At 32.0% G+C, this 19,668-nt stretch overlaps 2 protein-coding genes across 6 annotated transcripts in view; one reads left to right on the top strand and one right to left on the bottom strand.

Annotated features, from left to right (window-relative positions):
- The window catches only part of LOC129801449 (paired amphipathic helix protein Sin3a), a 51,851-nt gene extending 37,861 nt beyond the window's left edge, over window positions 1-13,990 (top strand). For 3 of the 4 annotated variants that reach the window (XM_055846512.1, XM_055846513.1, XM_055846514.1), the window contains 3 exons: window positions 3,085-3,366; window positions 9,527-10,054; window positions 12,702-13,990. In XM_055846512.1, the coding sequence (XP_055702487.1) occupies window positions 3,085-3,366; window positions 9,527-10,054; window positions 12,702-12,932 (1,041 nt within the window). In that variant the 3' untranslated portion in view covers window positions 12,933-13,990. Of the gene's footprint in view, window positions 1-3,084; window positions 3,367-4,269; window positions 5,424-9,526; window positions 10,055-12,701 lie in introns of those variants that run through there. The other variant, XM_055846515.1, reaches the window with a different exon arrangement.
- A 4,074-nt stretch (window positions 13,991-18,064) lies between these two features.
- Window positions 18,065-19,653, bottom strand: LOC129801593 (60S ribosomal protein L15). 2 transcript variants are annotated; one of them, XM_055846815.1, is made up of 4 exons: window positions 19,455-19,653; window positions 18,953-19,284; window positions 18,512-18,622; window positions 18,065-18,345 (listed from the first exon to the last, which is right to left on the bottom strand). In XM_055846815.1, exons 2-4 carry the CDS (start codon window positions 19,259-19,261, stop codon window positions 18,151-18,153), a joined length of 615 nt encoding a protein of 204 aa, XP_055702790.1. In that variant the 5' UTR covers window positions 19,262-19,284; window positions 19,455-19,653; the 3' UTR covers window positions 18,065-18,150. The 2 variants fall into 2 exon arrangements, with proteins under 2 accessions (XP_055702790.1, XP_055702791.1); XM_055846816.1 differs by having other exon boundaries at window positions 18,953-19,367; window positions 19,455-19,519.
- Window positions 19,654-19,668: the final 15 nt, after the last annotated feature.

Genomic DNA, 19,668 nt, shown 5'->3' with positions numbered 1-19,668 from the left:
ATACTAAAATAATTTAATGAAATATTCATGATTCTATTGAAAAAATCCATTGTTTGGGTATCTTTATACATTTTCGAGAAGTAATCTTTAAAGTTTCGTATTTGATATCGAACATCACCATTACAAATTTTAAATTAGTGTGTTTAATTTAGAACATAAAACATTTACCTATGGTAATACTGCAGGAAGATTTCGTTTCTAAAATTAGAATGAAGATAAAAATCAAAGATATTTCGAGATTGTAGTCAAAAAGACTGCTCTCTCTTGGAGTTCGAGCAGTTAAAAATCAGAAACAAACTCTTAAATCTTTTAAATATCCTTTGGAATTTAGATATTCACAATTTTAAATATACAGTTATTACAAGATTTCAAGTTAAATTCATTGTTTTAATACTGACAGAATTTATTCTTTGTTTGTTTGAAAAGGGAAATCATTTCAAAATACTTAATTTTGATAGGTTTCTTAAGTATTGCATCTTATGTTTCAAAATAGATCACCCTAAAATTGTGTATGTAAAAAGAGGGGTTGCAAAGCGTCCCAGACTTTGTGAAATGCTCGAAATCGTTATTTAGATGATATACCTCAAAAGTACTTTCGAATCATCTACTGTTCACCGGTTGTAACCGATTTAAACCGATTCATTATTCACTCAAAATATAACCAAAATAGTTCTAAGAGTATTAGAATTGATTTTCTGTCGAAAATTATTTATCGATTCATAACCGGTTCATTTCCGGTTTAGAACCGTTTTGGACCGATTTATAAATCACTCAATACAGTGCCCAAAATACACCTCAGGAGCAATGTAATTGAATTTTCGAATAAAAATTAGTTATCGGTTATGACCCGGTTCATTAGCGGTTCAGAACCAATTGAAACCGGTTCAGTTTTATTGTAAATTCCAAGACCTTTCCAACGAGTCCAAAAATTATGCCATTCGGATGATAAATACGCTCTCTAGAGTCTTTTTAATCTTTGACATTGAAAAATCGTCATTAGGAATTCAACGGTATTTTCATTAACTAGTATAATAAGAAAAAGTATTGTTGCATCGGCGGCCAACTGAAATCTTGATGAAAGTTTGTCAAAAGGATGGTTTTTTGATATAAAATGTGAGAAAAAGTTAAGAAAAACATCCTTTTGACAAACTTTTAACAAAATTCAGTAGGCCATTTTACAAAAACTTTTTTTCATCAGAATACCAAATTTTACGAACAATTTTTATAAAATAACAAAATATGTTAGTCAAGTCATAACGATATGAACAATGCTTGTCAAAAAGTACAAAATTTTACGAACTTTTTAGTGAGTAGTTATAATGATTCACGATGTGCATTTCGTAATTTTCTATTGCGAATTCACAAACATTTACAAACTCTTACAATTTTTTTTGTTGACAAAATTATAAGTAAACTGTATGAGCTATAAACTCTCCTTATCTTACCCTACAACGTTTTATACGACTTTTCCTATCGAAAGCATTAATGGAAGACCTTTTTTGAAAAAATGATGAGCACCATTGTCACTTTTGCTTTTTCATACTTCTTCAACACTACTGGGAAATTTTGTTTCTTTAAGCCTCTGGCACACCTTTTAGCTTGACATAATTTCATGAAATCAAAATTCATATCAAAATTAGACTGAACTAAATTTAATTTAGTGTGATGTTCAAAAGAAGAAGAAGAGTACGGCAGAGTCGGATAACATATGCAAAGGTTTTAAGAAAGAAAGGGATGTGAATTTCATCAAATCGAAATTCGAATCCCTGTTTTTCTCACATGTTTTGTATGTGTCTATCACATTCTTTCGTACTCTTCTTCTTCTTTTAAACGTCACAACAAATTCAATTTAGCTTAATCGAATTTGGAGAGAGAAAGAATGGGATAGACATATACAAGGAGTGTGAGAAAGACAGGAATTCGAATCTCGACTTCATGAAATTTTCCTAAAAAGGCGTGGCGGAGATATTAAGCTCCAATTTGACCTACACTCTTAGAAAAATTTAGTCCCAACTACCTCATATACAGTTATGGAAACTATAAAATATAGTAAGCATAAACCTATCCATATATTTAGCTAGGGTAACTAAATTAAATAGTTGACCAATATTAGTTACAGTATCTTTTTCATTTAGTTATCATAACTATAACATTAGTTCCAATAACTAAATAAATGTGGTTGATACCCATCTTATTGGCTTTAATAACTATATCATATTAGTTGTGGTTACTATATAGCTCGAAAACGCTTCAACACATAAGTAAAAAACCACTCTTTACTATTGAAAAATTTGTCAGAACTTTATGAAAATATAGGCCCATTTATTTGCATTAGTTGTGAGAACTAAAAGGAATTAGTAACCAATATTAGTTGGGATATCGAAAACATTTAATCAACACAAGCAAATATAATTATATGCAACAATTATGAAATAATTGCCGCAACTTATCCACGTAAATATTGCCTTATGTTCTCACTACTAATAAATTTATTATGAGTAAAGTGTTTTAAGATTATAAGAACTATTTTAAATAGATTTGATAATAATCACCCGATCAACTAATTTTCATTAGTAATGATGTCTAAACTTTTCTAAGAGTGTAAAGAATTTAATAAAGTAACAATAATGGTTTTTCAAGGACAAAGGTTCATAAGGCTCTAGAGAGCGTATTTCTCAACCAATTTTTTTCATATTTGGGCTTATTAGAAAGGTCTTGGAATTTCCTATAAAAGTGAACCAGTTCCAATCGCTAATAAACCGATAAGTGATTTTTATCCTTTAATTAATTTTATTATTCCTAAGACATTTTCGGCAATTTTTGAGTAATTTATGAATCGGTTGTGAACTGGTAAACGGTAAAATAGGTAAAATTATACGAGAGTATTTTTAGTGAATATAGTATTTAAATCACGAGTTCGAGCATTTCGCAAAGCATAGGAAGATTTGCCACCTCTTTTTACCTTATAAATCGAATAATTGCAGGCACAATTTTTGACAAACTTCTTTGCGTGATATTGTTGCTGTCTAAAATGTAAAGAAAAATTAATTAACTTTTGGTATGTTTGTGTTTGTTCCCATTTAGTACAAAATCGACTGTCGTGTTACGATAGAGCTGCTCGATACAGAGTCCGATGACACGGAAAAGTGTGTGGCGAATACACAAGCGTGGAGTAACTATGTTGAACGTTTGGCCAATCCGGCGGCATCGGCAACAAGTGCCCAAAATGCCGGTGCGTCCGGAAGTGCCGCCAATACACCCAGCGGTGTCGGAAGGGCTCTGCCAGGCAGTGGGAATGGTGTCGGAAGTGGAGGAGTTTCGGGCAATGGTGTTGAGATAAAGACCGAAAAGCCAGACGATGAGATGGTGAGTGAGAAATTTCTTACAAAAAAATATAACTGAGTGACAATGAATTTTTTTTCTGTTTGAGAAGGAGATTGTGAGGAAAGAAATTTAATAGAACACAATTTACCAGTTGAGAGTGAGAAAGAGAGAATTCTCTCGTGTGCCATAATTTTGGCGCCAAATGTACAGAAAGAGAGAGAGAGAGTTCTTTCTTTTATTATTCATTCAATTCATTTTCAATAATAACAACTTTTTGTTTATTTTATTTGACTTATTTTATTTATTTATTATTTTTTTTTAACACTGGCAAAAGTTAGAAATTCAATTGGCACAAATCCTTTCAGTGTTCATGTTTTTAAGTTTTTACTATTCTATTATTTACTTGTTAATAGTACAATTTATGACCAACGCATAATAGCTTTTGTTTATAAACATGTTTTCAAAATTTCCAGTGAGAGAGAGAGAGCGAGATGACTAGATCTCGGTTTCACTCACTCTCATTGAAATGTCAAAAACATGTTTACGAAACAAACGTGTTTTGTTTCGTAAACATGTTTTTGACATTTCAATGAGAGTCAGTGAAACCGAGATCTAGTCATCTCGCTCATTCTCATAGGAAATTTTAAAAACATGTTTACAAACAAAAGTTGTTGTGCGCTGATCATTATGACCAGCGCACAATAACTTTTGTTTATAAACATGTTTTCAAAATTTTCTATAAGAGTGAGCGAAATGACTAAATCTAGATCTCTGTCGCTCTCACTGAAATGTCAAAAACACGTTTACAAAACAAAAGTTATTGTGCGCTAGGCATTATATTCTGAAAAATGATATTTTTGTCAATATTTCACGCAAAAATAATAGTTTTAAATTTTATCACTAATGAAATCATTTTTTTTTTCAATCATCTTTCCTCTGTACCAGGTCAAACAAAAGGGGTAATAAATTAAAGACAAAAAGAAACTTAGAAAAAAAAGAATATGAGAAAAAGATAAAAAAAAAATCAGCAAAATTATTGAAAGGTAAAAAAAGTCCACAGAACAACGGTGTTAGATGAGAGTGTGAGTGATAGAGAGAGAGACAGTGAGAAAGAGAGAAAGAGAAAGCTTTTGTGAGTTTTTATGAAAAATTCTTATTGATGACTTAATTCTCTCAATATTTTCCCAGTTATTGCCACAAGAAATTGTTCTATTGAAGTGTTTTCCAAGTAAACTTGATAAAAAGAAAATGTAAGAAAGATCCCAGTATTAAAAAAAAAGATGAAATTTTAAAAGATGATAAAGTAATTTAAAAAAGAAACTTCTAAATGGAAATCTTAGGTGTTAAGCAAAGTGAATTCATGTAGAAATGTAGTGGCAGAAAAGAAAATAATAGACATTTTATCGTGAAGGACAATGAGGTAAAAGACATTTTAAAAAAATCATATTTGAAAAGATATAATAATAAAAAAAAGGATTTTCGGGAACATTGTAAAAAATTGTAAAGAAGATTTTTTTTAAATTAAAATATTGGTAAATATAAAAAAAGAATGCAAATAAATCAAAGATTTAACTCATTGTTCTTCGAGAACTTTTGACGCAATAATAAAAATTTAAGATAAAAAATATTAGTGAAAGAAAAAATCAATTTAAAAAAAAAAAGAAAAACCATGACGAAACAAAGTGATTTTTTCATTTATAACAAAATTTTATGTGTAGATTTTTTTATTATTATTATTTTTTCAATCTTTTTGGACAAATATATATATTGTGTGTAAAAAAATATGACAAAATCATGTAAAATATAATTGAGAATATTTAAAAAAGAAAAAGAAAATGAAAAATTTATGAGAAAAAAAAACTTCAACCGTCACAAAAACTGTAAAGTTACTTTTAAAGCAAAGATAAATTAAATTGATATATTGAGAGAAGATAAAATTAGGAAAAAAATCATATATCTATATTTTGTCAATTTTTTATTGTAATATTTCAAAATTTTTCGACAAAAACAAAACAACAAAAAAAAAAACATATTGAACAAATTGAGATAAAGAAATTTTTTGAAAAATAAATTGAGACATTGAGAAAAACTGGAAAAAACATCTGTGTCATTTGTATTAATTTTTTTTTAAAGAATATTTCTTTATTTAAAAAATTTTTATGTTGGTAACTGGAGAGTCTTTGTTTGAACTTTTATTTTTTCTGTTTAATGTCTTACGTTTTTATGTCTGGAGGAATATTTTGCTGATTTTTTACTTGAAGAAGCGAGAAAAAAGTAAATTTTTGAACATTCTATATTTTAAAATTTAATTCTTCAATAAATTAAAAAAATGTCTTTAGTATTTTCTCTATTTGTGAGCTTCTTTTTTTTTTGAACCAGAAACTATTATTTTTTGTTGTTTCTTTTGAACTTTGATGAACGTGAATGATAAAATATTTCTGAATGTGTTTTTTGATAAAAAATTAATAAGTTTATTGTTTTTTATTTTTCGATTAATTTATTTTAACTGTCGAGATGTTTTTCTTGAGGCAATAGTAACTTGTTTCATTTTCTCTGAGTATTTTCTCTTATTCCTTGACACACAAAATCATTTAAAAAAATTGCACAAAAAATTAAAAATTTTGACAATAATATAGAAAATTGGGAAATATTACACAAACAAGAAAACTTGTAAATTATTTTTTTTTAAAAGAGAAAATAAGAGAAAGTCTTACTCCTATTTATATTTGTTTTATACTAAAAAAAAAGTTTAATTTTTAAATTTTTTCATCTCTGTCTTGACCTGGTACAATTCTTTCCAGAATTATTTCCCTGCCATTTGTATTTTTGAATTTTATTAACATTTAGTTTTATTGACAAAATAAATAATGCAAAGAAAATGTATTTGAAAAAATTATGAAAGAAATTTTGTTCACTGAGAGATTATTTTTTTGTGCCTTAGTCTGTAAAATTTACTATTCTTCGTATATTGTTACTAGATTATTGTGCAATTGGTGTGATTTATGTTTTCGTAGAAATTTTTATATGGAAGCTTTTGAGTAGCTAACCAAAAAGGGTTAAAATGTGCATGGAAATATTTGTTTGCATGTCTATCTTGTGTGTAGACTCTTTTTCAAACTTTACTATCTGTCACATCTTAATTTTGGAACTCTTAGGCAGTTTTTTGTAATCATGAGATTTTATAATGTTTGATAAGATTGTATACTTCTATCTCGGGTTTTATTTTTTAACCCTATATGAGCAAAAAATTATAAAATTGCAGTTTGAATGTTCACAAATGGAATTCTTCCGAGAGAAAGAAACATTCAAAAATTAGGTACATATCTTTTCGTTCGTGTGGTATCTAATGTTTTTCCTATTCAAATTTTGAAGTGTCTCCAAGTGTCAGTTGTATCTTAGTCTTTACTTTTTTGTTAGGAAAATCAATGCAAAGAGGCTTAAAAATAGTCCTGTCCCAATGCACAATTTCTTATCACTGACTTTTGCAGTAGTATTCCAGCGAGCACCAAATGATAATTGATTTCAATTCAGCTGAATTCTGCTAACCTTAAAACGATACTCGCAAGAAGGTAGTGCTATTGCCATTTTCATATATTTGGTTAGCACTTTTTGTTCGAGAGATGCTGACCGGTTAGCATTTTTTTGCTGATCGACTCAGCAAAAATATACTGAAAACGCTGCTTGTTTCAGCTAACTCTGCTCACTGGGTAGTTTAGTATGAAAATTCAAAGTACTGTTTTGAATCTTCGAAAGTTAACGACTTTTTGTGCAAAGTAGAAAGCAATTCTTACCATTCAAAAGTAGGGGAGACTGTGGCAAAAAGTCACAAATCAAAAAATTCAATATCTTCCAAGGTAAAAAGATAGCGGCTCAATTTTTTTCAATAGATAGCTTCCATATACCTTCTTCAATGTCGTAAGTTTCTTAGAATTCGAACAAGGAATTTAGAAAATAAAAAATATCGAAATTTTTAGCCCTATTTTTGAAATATTTTCCTTACAGAAGATAACAATTATAACCTACTTATTTTCCAAAATTGATTTACTGGTGAATATTTTCTAAATAATTTGAATTTTTTGAATACGAATCCGATATCTATTTTAGAATTTCACAAAAGTTCTTTTCTCCAGAAATCCTTTTATTAAAAATGGCCACTTGGGGTAAAAAGTAACAAAAGCTATGGAGCAAAAAGTAACAAAAAAGCGAAACAATTTCTGATGTCTCACGGTGAAAAGAAACGTAATTATCATGTCTCATCATCAAAAATAAAATATCCGTTTTGTGACTTTTTGCCTCAGTTCCCCTAGAGTTTCAAAAATTCGAAAATCTATTTGATAAAAAATAAAGACATTCTTACTTCGTGATAATTCCGCAAGGTTGCTCAAGCACATCCTATTCGAATTTCGAAGTGCTAAATAAATGTCAAAATGTGTTGGTTTTCACTTTGTTTTGAGGAAAACACAAAGTAAGAATGCTTAGTACTCCTGTTCCATTATATCACTCCGTAATCACTGAATAACTCTTTTGCGAAGTTTTTATTGCAATATTTCATGAATTTTCCCCACATTGTGCGAAAATTTAGTACGAAAATTTGAAACTGAATTTGAATTCTTCGAACATTAACGACTTTTTACGCAGAGTTGCATTTACCTTTTACCCAAGACACTATTGGAGAATCAAACTCCAGCTATGAATGAGATTTTTTTTTTCTTTTAACTAAGACACTTTTTAGAGAATCAAACTAAAGAGGTTAAATTCACAGGGGTACCCAGGCAAAAATTTGTATTGGAACGGAATTCTTTAACAGTATGACAATGTCATATGACAAATTTTCGTGGTAAATTCGAGAGTAAGACAACAATACAGCCAAGTAAGCATTGAATAGCTATTGCAAGCAGCTCTATGAAGCTTTTAGTAACTAATATGAGGCGAGTTTTTGGTTAGTTCTTACGAATTCATGTCATAAAAAATTAGAATTTGTCATATGACATTCCCATACTGTTACAGAATTCTTCTACTAGTCACTGTATCCAATTTTGCGATTGTCTTTTTATAATGAGAAATTTTAGTCATCATCGATATCAAAAATTCGATATCGAAATGGTTTTCGAACATAGGTGTCCAAGGACGAAATATTCGCCTTGACTTACCTCTAAAACATATTCGAAAATGAAAGAAACCTCTCGTTCAGTAATAACCTTCCCGATTTGAGAGCTCTCTCCGGTTGTGGTGTTTTTCTGTACCGATTCGAAGGTATATCGGAGAGAACTTGTGTAAATCCGTTGGAAGTTCGAAAGTTTTAAACCGACGAGTTATACAAAAGTGAGCAAGTTCATGAATAGGACATTTATTTTAATTAAATTGCTATTCAAACGTTCTGCCATCCCAAAAATTTCACAAAACTACACAAAAATTCATTGTTGTCAATTAAAGTGTCAAGAATGGGGAAAAGTATTCTTCCTTAGAACGTTCATGCCTTCGAATAATATGAATTTTCTTTTATTTTCCGTACAGACTTACACACAATTATCACATAATTATCAAGAACTGATGATAAGCTAACTAATATTTAATAAAAATGTGTAAATCTTTTGTGAAAAATAAAAGAAAATTCACATTATTCGAAGGCAGGAACATTCGAAGGGAGAGTACTTTCCCCTACCGAAATTCGAAATGGCAGAACAATCAACGTTAAAGCGGCGAGTACATGAACTTGCACTTTAGGCTTCCGGCAGATTTTTGAATAGGTTTGGCTCAGCTTTGGAGTGGCTTTGTCTCTTCGAAAAAACCAAATCGTAGGAGCCGTTTTTGAAAGAAAAAACCAAAAAAAAAACATGATTTTGAAGGGATAGGAGGGGGATGGATCCAATAAAGACTATTCTGCCCTAGATAATGTTGACTTAAAGGGGGGGGGGTCGTCGAAAACAGGCAGTCGATATCTCTTACCGTTTGGCCTCTAGCCGTGTCACCACAAGTTGAAAAAAATGTGAATTATATAACTACTCTCTCTTTGAGTTCGGGCAGTAAAATAGAAGAAAGAAAGCTTGTTTGCATAAAAAAAAAGAAATACAAATCTTTCAAACTTAAAAAATCTCATGCAATAACTACAATTACAAAATCGTATTTTTTCGTCTTTTTGTTGATATTTTTTTGAGTTTACTAAAAAAAAATAGGCTTCAATGGTGATTAATTGTTCTTTCAGAATGCTCTTCCGCGTAAGCCGCTGTATCTCAAAAGGAATGTGACTCAGGTGCAAAAAGCTTTAAGGATACAAAAGAAGAATTCACAGCATTCAGTGGCCAGTGTCTCATCGGCCACTTTGGGTGCTGTAGCTGTTACTAGTACTTCCACCACTCAGGCCACAGCGTCAGCCACTGTGACCACCATGGCTACAGTAAATGCTGCCTCAGGAGATGCCAAAACCCTCACCACAAGTTCAGCGGAAAGCACAACTGCTTCCCTCACGACAACAGCAGCTGCCTCCTCGAGGGATGGCAGCACAGAACCTGTTCCCATGGACATTGATGAAAGTGTTCCAGGAGCTTCACCTGGTGGTTTCTGGGCTAAGAGACCACCTGAAAGAATGCCAGCACCTCCTACGCTGGCAGATGAGTATTTTACAGATAGCAAGGCGGAGATGAAGCTCAATTTTAACAGTTACAAAATGGTTCTGGTGATGAATAAGGATGATGTATTCTACAAAAGGAATGCGTTACGTAGAGCCAAATTGGTGAGTACAATTTCTGAAGAGTTTTTTTTTATCTAAATTATTTTTTTTTATTGGGGAAAAAACAATTTTAAAATATTTTTGAGTGATTCTTGTTTTTGATTTGTCACATAGAAAGACAGTTCTGAGGTCTATATAAAATTTTCAGTTGAAAATAATTTGGTCAAACTTGAATGCGTTTTCCGTCTTAGGACTCCGAACTTTTTACTTCTTAAAAGTGACTATTTGGGGTAAAATATGTCCTGGATTAAAATGTGTCAAAAATATGAACCAATTAATCTTGATTTTTCCATTCTGTTTCAAGTTTATACGGACTTCAGACCTAAGGCTTAGCCATATGGCTTAACTGCTCTAATTTACTATCAATCACGATTTTTTGGAAAAAAATGACTTGTGATTGTGTTATTAAAGATAAGTGACCTATAGAGCTCTCTCCGGTCGAGGTTTTTCCTTTCGAAGGTATATCAGAAAGAACTTACCTAAAAACCCGTTGGAAGTTCCAAAGTTTAAGCCGACGAGTTACACAAAAATGAGCAAGTTCATGAAAATTACATTTATCTTAATAAAATTGCAATTTAAACGGTCTGCCCTCCTTAAAATTCACAAAACTACACTAAAATACACTTTTTGCAGAAAACTTTTGCACACTGTTGTTGACATTGTTGACGATTGAAGTGTCAAGAATATCGAAATTCGAAATGGCAGAACAATCAACGCTAAAACGGCGAATACGTAAATTTTCACTTTAGGCTCCCGGTAGACTTTCGAAAAGGTTTGGCTTGGCTTTGGAGTGGCTTTGTCTCTTCGAAAGGTTATTACTGTACGGAACCATTAGGTTCTTAAAAAGAAATAAAATTGCTCACTATTTAGGATTTTCAGACCTTCGGGAACTAGGCCAAACTCTACACGTCGAGAGCAATTTTCGTTATTTTTTTATTATTATTTTTAACAAAATTTTGATAATTTTCCCTAGTTAGTATAGACGTTTTCCTTAAGAATTTTCATAGCATAAAAAAATACCTTAAGAGGCAAATTGGCTTTAGAGATCGAGGAAAAGTGGTGTCAAAGCCAATGTGCCCAGTGCTTTGAGAAATCTTTGAACTGTTACTTAGATACTAGGGGAAAGTACTCTCCCTTCGAACATTCATGCCTTCGAATAATGTGAATTTTCTTTAAATTTTCCTAAGGCACTTAGGGTGAATGGTGGAAAGCGAGACACTTAAGAAAGAATTCAATTTCAAATGCATTTTTAAAATGAATAAATAATTATTTTTTGCCATTTTTTTGTATCATGGGATTCTTTGACAAATATTTTAACAGAATCTTAACAGTTGTTATTAAATATTGCAACCGAATAATCGAAAAATTCACGGAAATAAAAAAATAACACATTTTGAAAAGATGGACAAAATTTTGGAAAGTTGGACAAAAACTTTTGGAAAGTTGGACATAGTGATATTAATAAGAAAATATCATACGAAATATGTAGAAAATCAAATGTTGAGGGTTTTCTCTGTATACTTGCACATTTGATGGTTATGCTAATCCCTCCTTTATGTCCGGGTAACAGTTGAAGAACACTAATTACCAAGAACTTCCTGGACGTCCAACCAAAAAGAGGTTCTGTAAATTTCACAGACGCCTCGCACTGTCCAGCAGTTATAGTTTTAAAGCGGATGCAATTTTTAACACATTTCAATTCCCCATCCGCCCAAATCTTTTTCCACTTGCTTTGAGAGTTCTGTAGAGGCTCCTATTTATCTTTCTCCAGGAGTTTTTGCGATATTTATTATCCATTCTGTCAGAAAAAGTAATCTTCGGAATCTGGAAATCCTTGCAGCATTTTCCAGGAGATTTTCTCCTTATCAGCTGCTAACTGCTGTTGCAACTATTTCTCTGGATACTTAAGGATCTTTGTCGTTCTTGTTAACATGATTTCACTGCACAAAACCACCAAATTCATTCACAAAATCAACTTGTCCAAGATTTCATAAAACATGTTTTGAAAGCAACGCGAAATGAAATCACTTTTCTATCCTTTTTTAATGTAATATTTCACCAATATTTTTTATTCACCTTTTAAATGGATGTATGTCCTTCGATTTTCACTACGGACTTAACAATATTTCACAAATTATGCCGAAAAATTAAACAAAACACTTTGCCATTTTCCTAGCAACTTCCATAAGAAACAGAGAAAATGACAACTACCGTGTGAAGGTTATGAATATCACGCATGCAATACATTTTTTAAATTATTTTTGCAGGTCACCCTTTGATTGTTCTATAACGATTTTTGCATTTTTAACTTCTAAAATAATCATAAAATTAGGTTTAATAATCTTTTTATCGAAAATTGAAATATTTAATTGATTTATTATCGAGTTTTTAAGGAGGTGTCTCACATTCCACACTGCTTTGTCCAACTTTCTAAACTGTCCCGGCTTTAGGCAAATGACCCTACCGATTATTTTTTACTATATGTAAGTTTTCGGATTTGGTGTGTTCTTGATAGTGAAAATCATTTTCATAAAAACGTTCAAAATAACAGTTTTTATGGTTTTTTTCCCCAAAAAGAAAACCGATAGTTCAAAATCTTAAAGGAATTGAATGGAAAGAACATAACCCTTGACTTTCTCCTTGTCCACAGACTCATAAATTAGTGACTAAACGGATGAAGACGCGCTTCCAGAAGTTTATTGACAGCTGGCTGGACGAGAATGTCGCTGAGGGCCAGAAGAGTGAATGTTCAGACTGGTTGATGGGTCTGAGTGATGACCTGGCACCCAATTCCACAGTCCTCAAGCAGGACAATGACGTAAAGAAGGCCCCCTACTCCACTATCAATCGTTACACCGTCACTCGAACTACTGACAGTTAGTAAAAGGGGTGCGGGAGGAAGAAGCAGGACTAAGAGGAGGGAAGGGGGCTGCGAGATGCATATTAGACATTTCATGGTGAAATTCTAAAAAGAAACAAACGCAAAAACACACAAAAATATAGAATGTAAAAAAAAAAGAAATTTTCACTTATTTCTTACATTTATTTCTCTTTTTAATCTCCTTCCGTTTTGTGTAAAAAAAAAAATAAGGATCAAGAAGATGCGAAACATTCAAATGTGTAAAAGAATTATATATGAAGCGTAATTTGTTCTAAACTATTTAAAAAAAAAGAAGAAATAAAAAGATTTTTAGCTTGAAGAAGAATCGTGTAAATTTTTCCCACAGAAGTCTCGTGTTTAAGACGTAGAAAAAGCAGAAAAAAATAGTGTGAAATAATTATTAAAAGAAAAAGAGTAATAAAAGCTGGATGAATGATTTTATTTCGTAAATACAATATTGCAATTATTACAAGTTTTAGTTGTTAAAAGAGAAAAAGAAACAGAAAAAATGATTAGAGAGAATGTTTTAAATTTTTTTCCCATTAATTTATTGTAAATAAGCGTCGATGTAGGTAGTTTTACCGTTTTTTTTATTAGGATTTTAATTCAACTATTATAATTGTAAGTTTCTCAAAATGATCTAATAGACAAAATGAAAAGGAAAAAAAAAGAAATGAAGATTTGAGATTGATGAATGGACAGAGATTATGAAGAAAAAAAGAAGAAAAGAAAAAACGTCTATTTTAAAATAGTACAAAGGAAGATTTTCTGCGGATTTTTAAATGTGAATCCAATATTTATAAAGCTCGTTTCAGCAGATGATAGAGTTTTATTAAGAGATGATTAAGAATTTTTTTTTCTTTGAAGGAGATAATGCTGTAAAATCCAGTGTAAATAACTTTGAAGATAACTATCGTATAAATAGATTAATATAAAGAAAAGTGAAGTTTTAGTATTAAAAGAAATAAAAAAAAAAACAAGGAAACATGCGATAGGAGAATGACACTTTTTATGAGAAAGACTTTCGATGAGAAATAAAATATTTCATGATAAAAAAAGCATTTTATTCGTCTTCTTTATTCCGAAAGATGGTAAGTCAAGTGGTATCGAAATCTTCAAGTCCTTATTGGCTTTAAACGTAAGTATTAACAAAATGAGGAAAAGGTAATTAGATTCCATGCAATTTATGCTAAAAGAAAGCTAGTGATAAGCCCAGATCAGCTTATAGACGTGTGATTCCTTCATTGCAAATTCGGTTTGTGACCAACTTAACCCTTTAAGACCTTTACACACTGGGAGCAATTTCTTTAAAAAATGTCTAAAGAAAATTTCCCCTATCCTTGTAGGCAAAAACGTCAGAATGTTTTTTTAAAAAGAGAATTTTTGACGAAAATTGCTTCTACACTGTGAGAGAAATCCGAAAAAGTTAAAATATCATTCCGGAAATATTAATTTTACCCTGCAGTATTGATCCAAAATCGGTGTAAATATTACCCTTTTTATGTGTATTAGAGGTTAAAGGTACCCTTTTTCATGTTAATTTTACCCTTAATAAGGTGTAAAATGAACATTAAAAAATGTCGATGTATTTTTACACCTAAAAAGTGTTAAAGTTATGAGGAAAAAAAGTTAATCGCACCCTCTTTTTCTCAGTGTAGTGTGTAGACATCATTAGGGACGACTGGAACACCCGTGTCCCCATAAAGAAAATAATTTTTCCTGACTAAAGTTATTTTTTTCTAATGTTTGTATATAATTGTAAAGTAAAAAGGTTGAAGGAATCTAGAATATTTTTTGCAAGCTTCTAGTCAGTAAAAAAAAAGTGGTCAGTAAAAAATAAAAAAAGAGCAGTAAAAAATTTAAAAAAAAAACAATAAATAAAAAAAGCTGCACTGTTCTAGCTGATTGCTATGAATTAAAATATTTAAACTAAACTCAAAAATGAATATTTTTTAATTCTCAAATTCATAATTGATTTTATTCACTCTCAATACTTTTATGGGAATAAAAACTACAATACTGATACGTAATATTTTTCATTAGAGGGAAAATTATTCATTAGTTGAGTCGAAGGAACACCTCTTCGACAGGGAACCCCTTTTGACACTTTTGTCAAAATGATGAAATTTATTTAATGTATCTGATAAAATTCAAGTAATATTATGTCTTTAATCTACCTTTTCTTATAAAAAGAGATGTTCAAATTTCATATCCTAAATCGGTACTGAAAATGTCATTAAGTATGGGATGATAAAATTCTTAAAGAAGCATCAATAGGTGTTCCTTTCAGCTTTCACCCTATCGTCAGAAAAAATACTTAAATTATTGGGCTATTTTTGTTTCTATCGTTCATAGAGGCGAAAAATACACCGAATGAGACTCTGTTAAATTTTTCAAGGTTAGATGTAAAGATGTAAGACTTACTTAATTTGCTTCAATTTGCACAAAAGTAAATATGAAAAATTTTAAAGTCGATTTTCTCGGGAAATATGGGAGGTAGAGGTCTCAAATTTTACATTGCTTTAGCTTTAGAGTCCCTGATTTTTTGGAAAGTTCGGAATTTCAATTGAGAATGAGAAATGCAAGGAAAGAAAATGCAGTTCGAAAAAATCCGCGATAATTCAGCGGTTCGCGGAAATCCTCGAAAATACACGAAATAATAATGTACAAAAATGTATAATATCGGGAAAAGTTTCTTGACAAAGCTGTGTTCGAGAAATCAGGAGGAAAAAAATCATAGAATAATTTACTTTCTTAGATGTTATTTACCGTATTTATCGTAGATGCGGGTGACTTTTGTACACTCAGTCCCGGCATTAACTCTTTCGTCTCTTTTGGGACTCTAGTACCCAAAGAAGCATATGAATATTCTATGAAAAACAATGTTTTTTAATTATTCAAAACTGATATAAATCCGATTCTTGTGGATGATTATAAACTATAAGGATGTCCAAATGTGAGATATTTTTTGTAGGACCTCAATTAATTCCTGAGCTTAGATATCTTTGATTAAAAATTGTGAAATTAGCTTGCAGCATATGCTGCGGTCCGGAAAGAGTTAACTCTTTCCGGACCGTTCTTCTAAGCTCAGGAATTAATTGAGGTCCTACAAAAAAATATCTTACATTTGGACATCCTTATAGTTTATAATCATCCACAAGAATTGGATTTTTATCAGTTCTGAATAATTAAAAAACATTGTTTTTCATAGAATATGCATATGCTTCTTTGGGTACTACAGTCCCAAAAGAGACGAAAGAGTTAAACAGTTGAATCTTTTTGTTTTGACTACTTTTACCGAGACTTTTACTCCGCGCGAAATTCGCCGATTTATTCAAAAGAATGCCCCTGCGGGTATGCAATTTTTTCCCGATGCATAATGCCATTTCGCGCGTTTTTTTCGGTCCCGAAAATGTGCATAATCCCGGAACTGAGTGTATGTATTAAAAAATAAATAAATAATCTTGTGAATATCAGATCGATCTGAGACAGTCTACGAAAATGTAGATTACAATAGGTGTGATTCACTATGCAACACGGTTTTTGTCTCAGAGGTCTTAGAGGTCTCACATGGTACGTTTGATAGAGTTGAGTCCTCTGATTAAGAATATCATTTTGGTTTTGCTCAATCACGGCTCAATTGTTGATTGGGAATGTAAATGAAAATTATGTTGATGGTCCCCCGATCGAATTAAAGAAGAATCTCAATATTTATGTATGTTTCACGCAAGTTTTAAAAGATATTTTTTCAGTTATCTTTAGAGAATTTGCACTAAAATAGATATTTTATATTTTTGGAAAATTACTAAAACCAACAAATGAGGCATTTAGAGTGATCGGGGCGCGATGTCTTAGATGAGCAAAATTGTAGTCCTAAGCTAAGTGGTGCCTATCGTCTGGTGTCAATGAATTTTTAATATTTTGTTTAGTTTATTTTATACAATTTTTTACAACCTCACTCTAAGACCATTTTTTTTGGTAATTTTTAGAGAAACTCCAATTTTACACCCTGAAGGAGTGGTTTTACAAAGTTTTTGTAAGTAACAAAATTGAAGCACAACTAATGACCTTTCAAACGGACCCACATTTTTTAACTTCTGTTCACCAGAACCTGATATATAACGAATAATGTAAGGAAAAGCAGAAAAAATATAAAAGTATTAATTAAAAAAAAATTGAGACGTGATTGAGCAAAACCAAGACCATATTCTTAATCAGGGGACTCGACTCTATCAAACGTACCATGTGAGACCTCTGAGACAGAAAAAAAAGTTATCAATTTGTTGCATAGTATTATGTTTGAATCACAAATCACACTTAAAATTTCTAAAATCCACCACAACATACTTGCCATGGGGTTTTTATCTGTGAAATAAAAAACCATTGAAAATTTAAATAAATATTTAAAATTGGCGCTAAATGTATTTTGCATATATTGCGGCGTTTTTGTAACTCATTCGAAAGTATTCTCCTGCTGGCAACGGGGTGGCCGTTGACAATGCCTGCGGTGTATGAAAATTGTCTGGATGCATAATGATATTTTTTCACTTTTTTTCGGTCCCAAAAATGTTCATAATCTCAGGACCTCCTGTACACATTGTAGATGTAGAGAACTTATGAATATGAACCGCGTTGACGCTGAAATAGCCCAAAAAATTGGCGCCAAATATGTTTTGCATACATTGCGGCGTTTCTGTAACGAACGAAATCTCCTGAGGGTATACAAAATTTCCGTATGCATAAAACCGATCGCGCGCCTTATCTCGGTCCGATCATATATGCATATGATATGCATAATCTCGTGACCCCTTGTAAGGTTACTACAGTAACTCTCGCACAATCGGCTCTTCCTCAATCGGGCGCAAAAGTTTGTTGACAATTTTCACGTTTAATTATGAAGCTAATTTGCTCAAATTCGCTGTAGTTCTTCCTATTTTATCGTGATTCTTTATAATTGAGCGCTTTTTGTGGAATTTGCAAAGGCTTTGACGCCCAAATCTATCGATAAACTGGATGACATTTTGCCCCAAATGCCCATTTGAGAGAGAAAGTCTACTGTATGCGCAACTCTCCTACATCTATATACCAGAAACTTCCGAATTTCCATACCAGAAAAATTCTAATGAAAACAGCCTCCACAATTTTTTCTTGATTCATTTTTATTAAATTTCTTGAATCTGTGTAGAAATACGCAGAGACAACCTTGCAATACAGCAATTTATCGCTTCTTGTGCAAGTGGATGCGGTTTCTGCGGCGCCAAGCAGCCCTTCGAGATCCTCCAATTGTCTGTGCATATCTGTATCCCTTGCCAAGACCACGGGAACTACGGCCAGCAGATGTAAGGCCTCGCAATTCACGATGTTTATGCACAGGATTCACGATCCAATTAATTTTCGGGTCCCTTCGAATGGCCTGAAAAAGAAAAACATTGCTCTTTCAATTCCTTTTAACCTTATCAAAATTTTGCACAAAAGTAATTCTAAATTTTCAGACTTTTATACGCTCTTCAATATTTTTCAGAGTGGTGCATTATATATCATCATTCAGACACAACAAAAAAGAAAGACATGATACTTACATTTTGGGAAGGATCAATCAGTATGACTTCGTAGTACTTGTACGAAGAATCCTGGGCCACCCAGTAAGAGTTAAGCACGCGAAGACTTCCCAATCGACGTCCAACACGTTCCTTTAATTTAGAAAAAAAATACATAAAATATTAATAGGATATGTAAGATATCATACAAATACATAAATTTAATATTTTTATCAGACATCTAAGGAAGGTCAATTTACTTCTTCAATGCAATTTCAGACGAAATTATAATTCATCAGGAAAAAAAAATGGGAAAACTCAGTAGGCAGACATGGAACACTTTTAAATTGGGCAGGGCTATCGTTAAAATTGGACTCTTCTATTTGAAAACAGAAGAAAAAAAACTCAATTTCAAGATGCCCCAATTCTAAAGTACCCCACAGTCCCCTATACGGAAAGCTAGATGCATGCGTTTTTTCTTACCTCAGCAATTGATTGAAGATTGCGATACGGTTTCATCTCGTTCACACCATGGCTCTTGGGTTTTCCGTAGGTGCAGCCTTTTGGTACAGGGCGCTTCCTACCACCACGACGAACACGGATGCGGTAGATAACGTATCCCTGTTTTGCACGGTACCCCAGGCGACGAGCTTTGTCCGGACGCGAGGGTCTTGGAGCACGATGCAATTTAGTCAATTGCCGATACTGCCAAACCCGTATGCGTAGCAAGTAACGCATCACGTCACTCTGCTTCTTACGGTAGAGCTCCTGAACATATCTGTATGCTCCCATCGTGGCTCAGATTGAGAATAGACCTAGTAACAAAATCAAACATGTGATTTGAAGTCACATCATCGGCCTATTTTAAACCCTATTTCTGCTCTTTTAACTCATTTTACTGCAAATATTTTTTCACAATGTATCACAGAATGTCCTATGGAGTAATTTAAATAAAATTAATTTGAAGAAATCCTATAATACATACCTTTTTACGATAAAATAATCTCTGAGGCCGACTTTCATTCAGCCATGCAGGAAAGAAAAGAAATCATCGTGGCTACCGGAAGTTCATTTGACATTTTGGGCATTTATGGCAAATGCCAATGGAATTCTCCGATGGACTTTGGAATATTCGTACACTCTTTTAGAATGATTTTTTTTGCATTTTCTCTTAAAAATGGATAGTAGACATTCCCGAC

The sequence above is a fragment of the Phlebotomus papatasi genome, chromosome 2 (assembly GCF_024763615.1).
Source record: "Phlebotomus papatasi isolate M1 chromosome 2, Ppap_2.1, whole genome shotgun sequence".
NCBI classification, from domain to species: Eukaryota; Metazoa; Arthropoda; class Insecta; order Diptera; family Psychodidae; genus Phlebotomus; species Phlebotomus papatasi.
The sequence above is the reverse complement of the archived record's forward strand: the minus strand, read 5'-3'. Positions and strand labels throughout refer to the sequence as shown.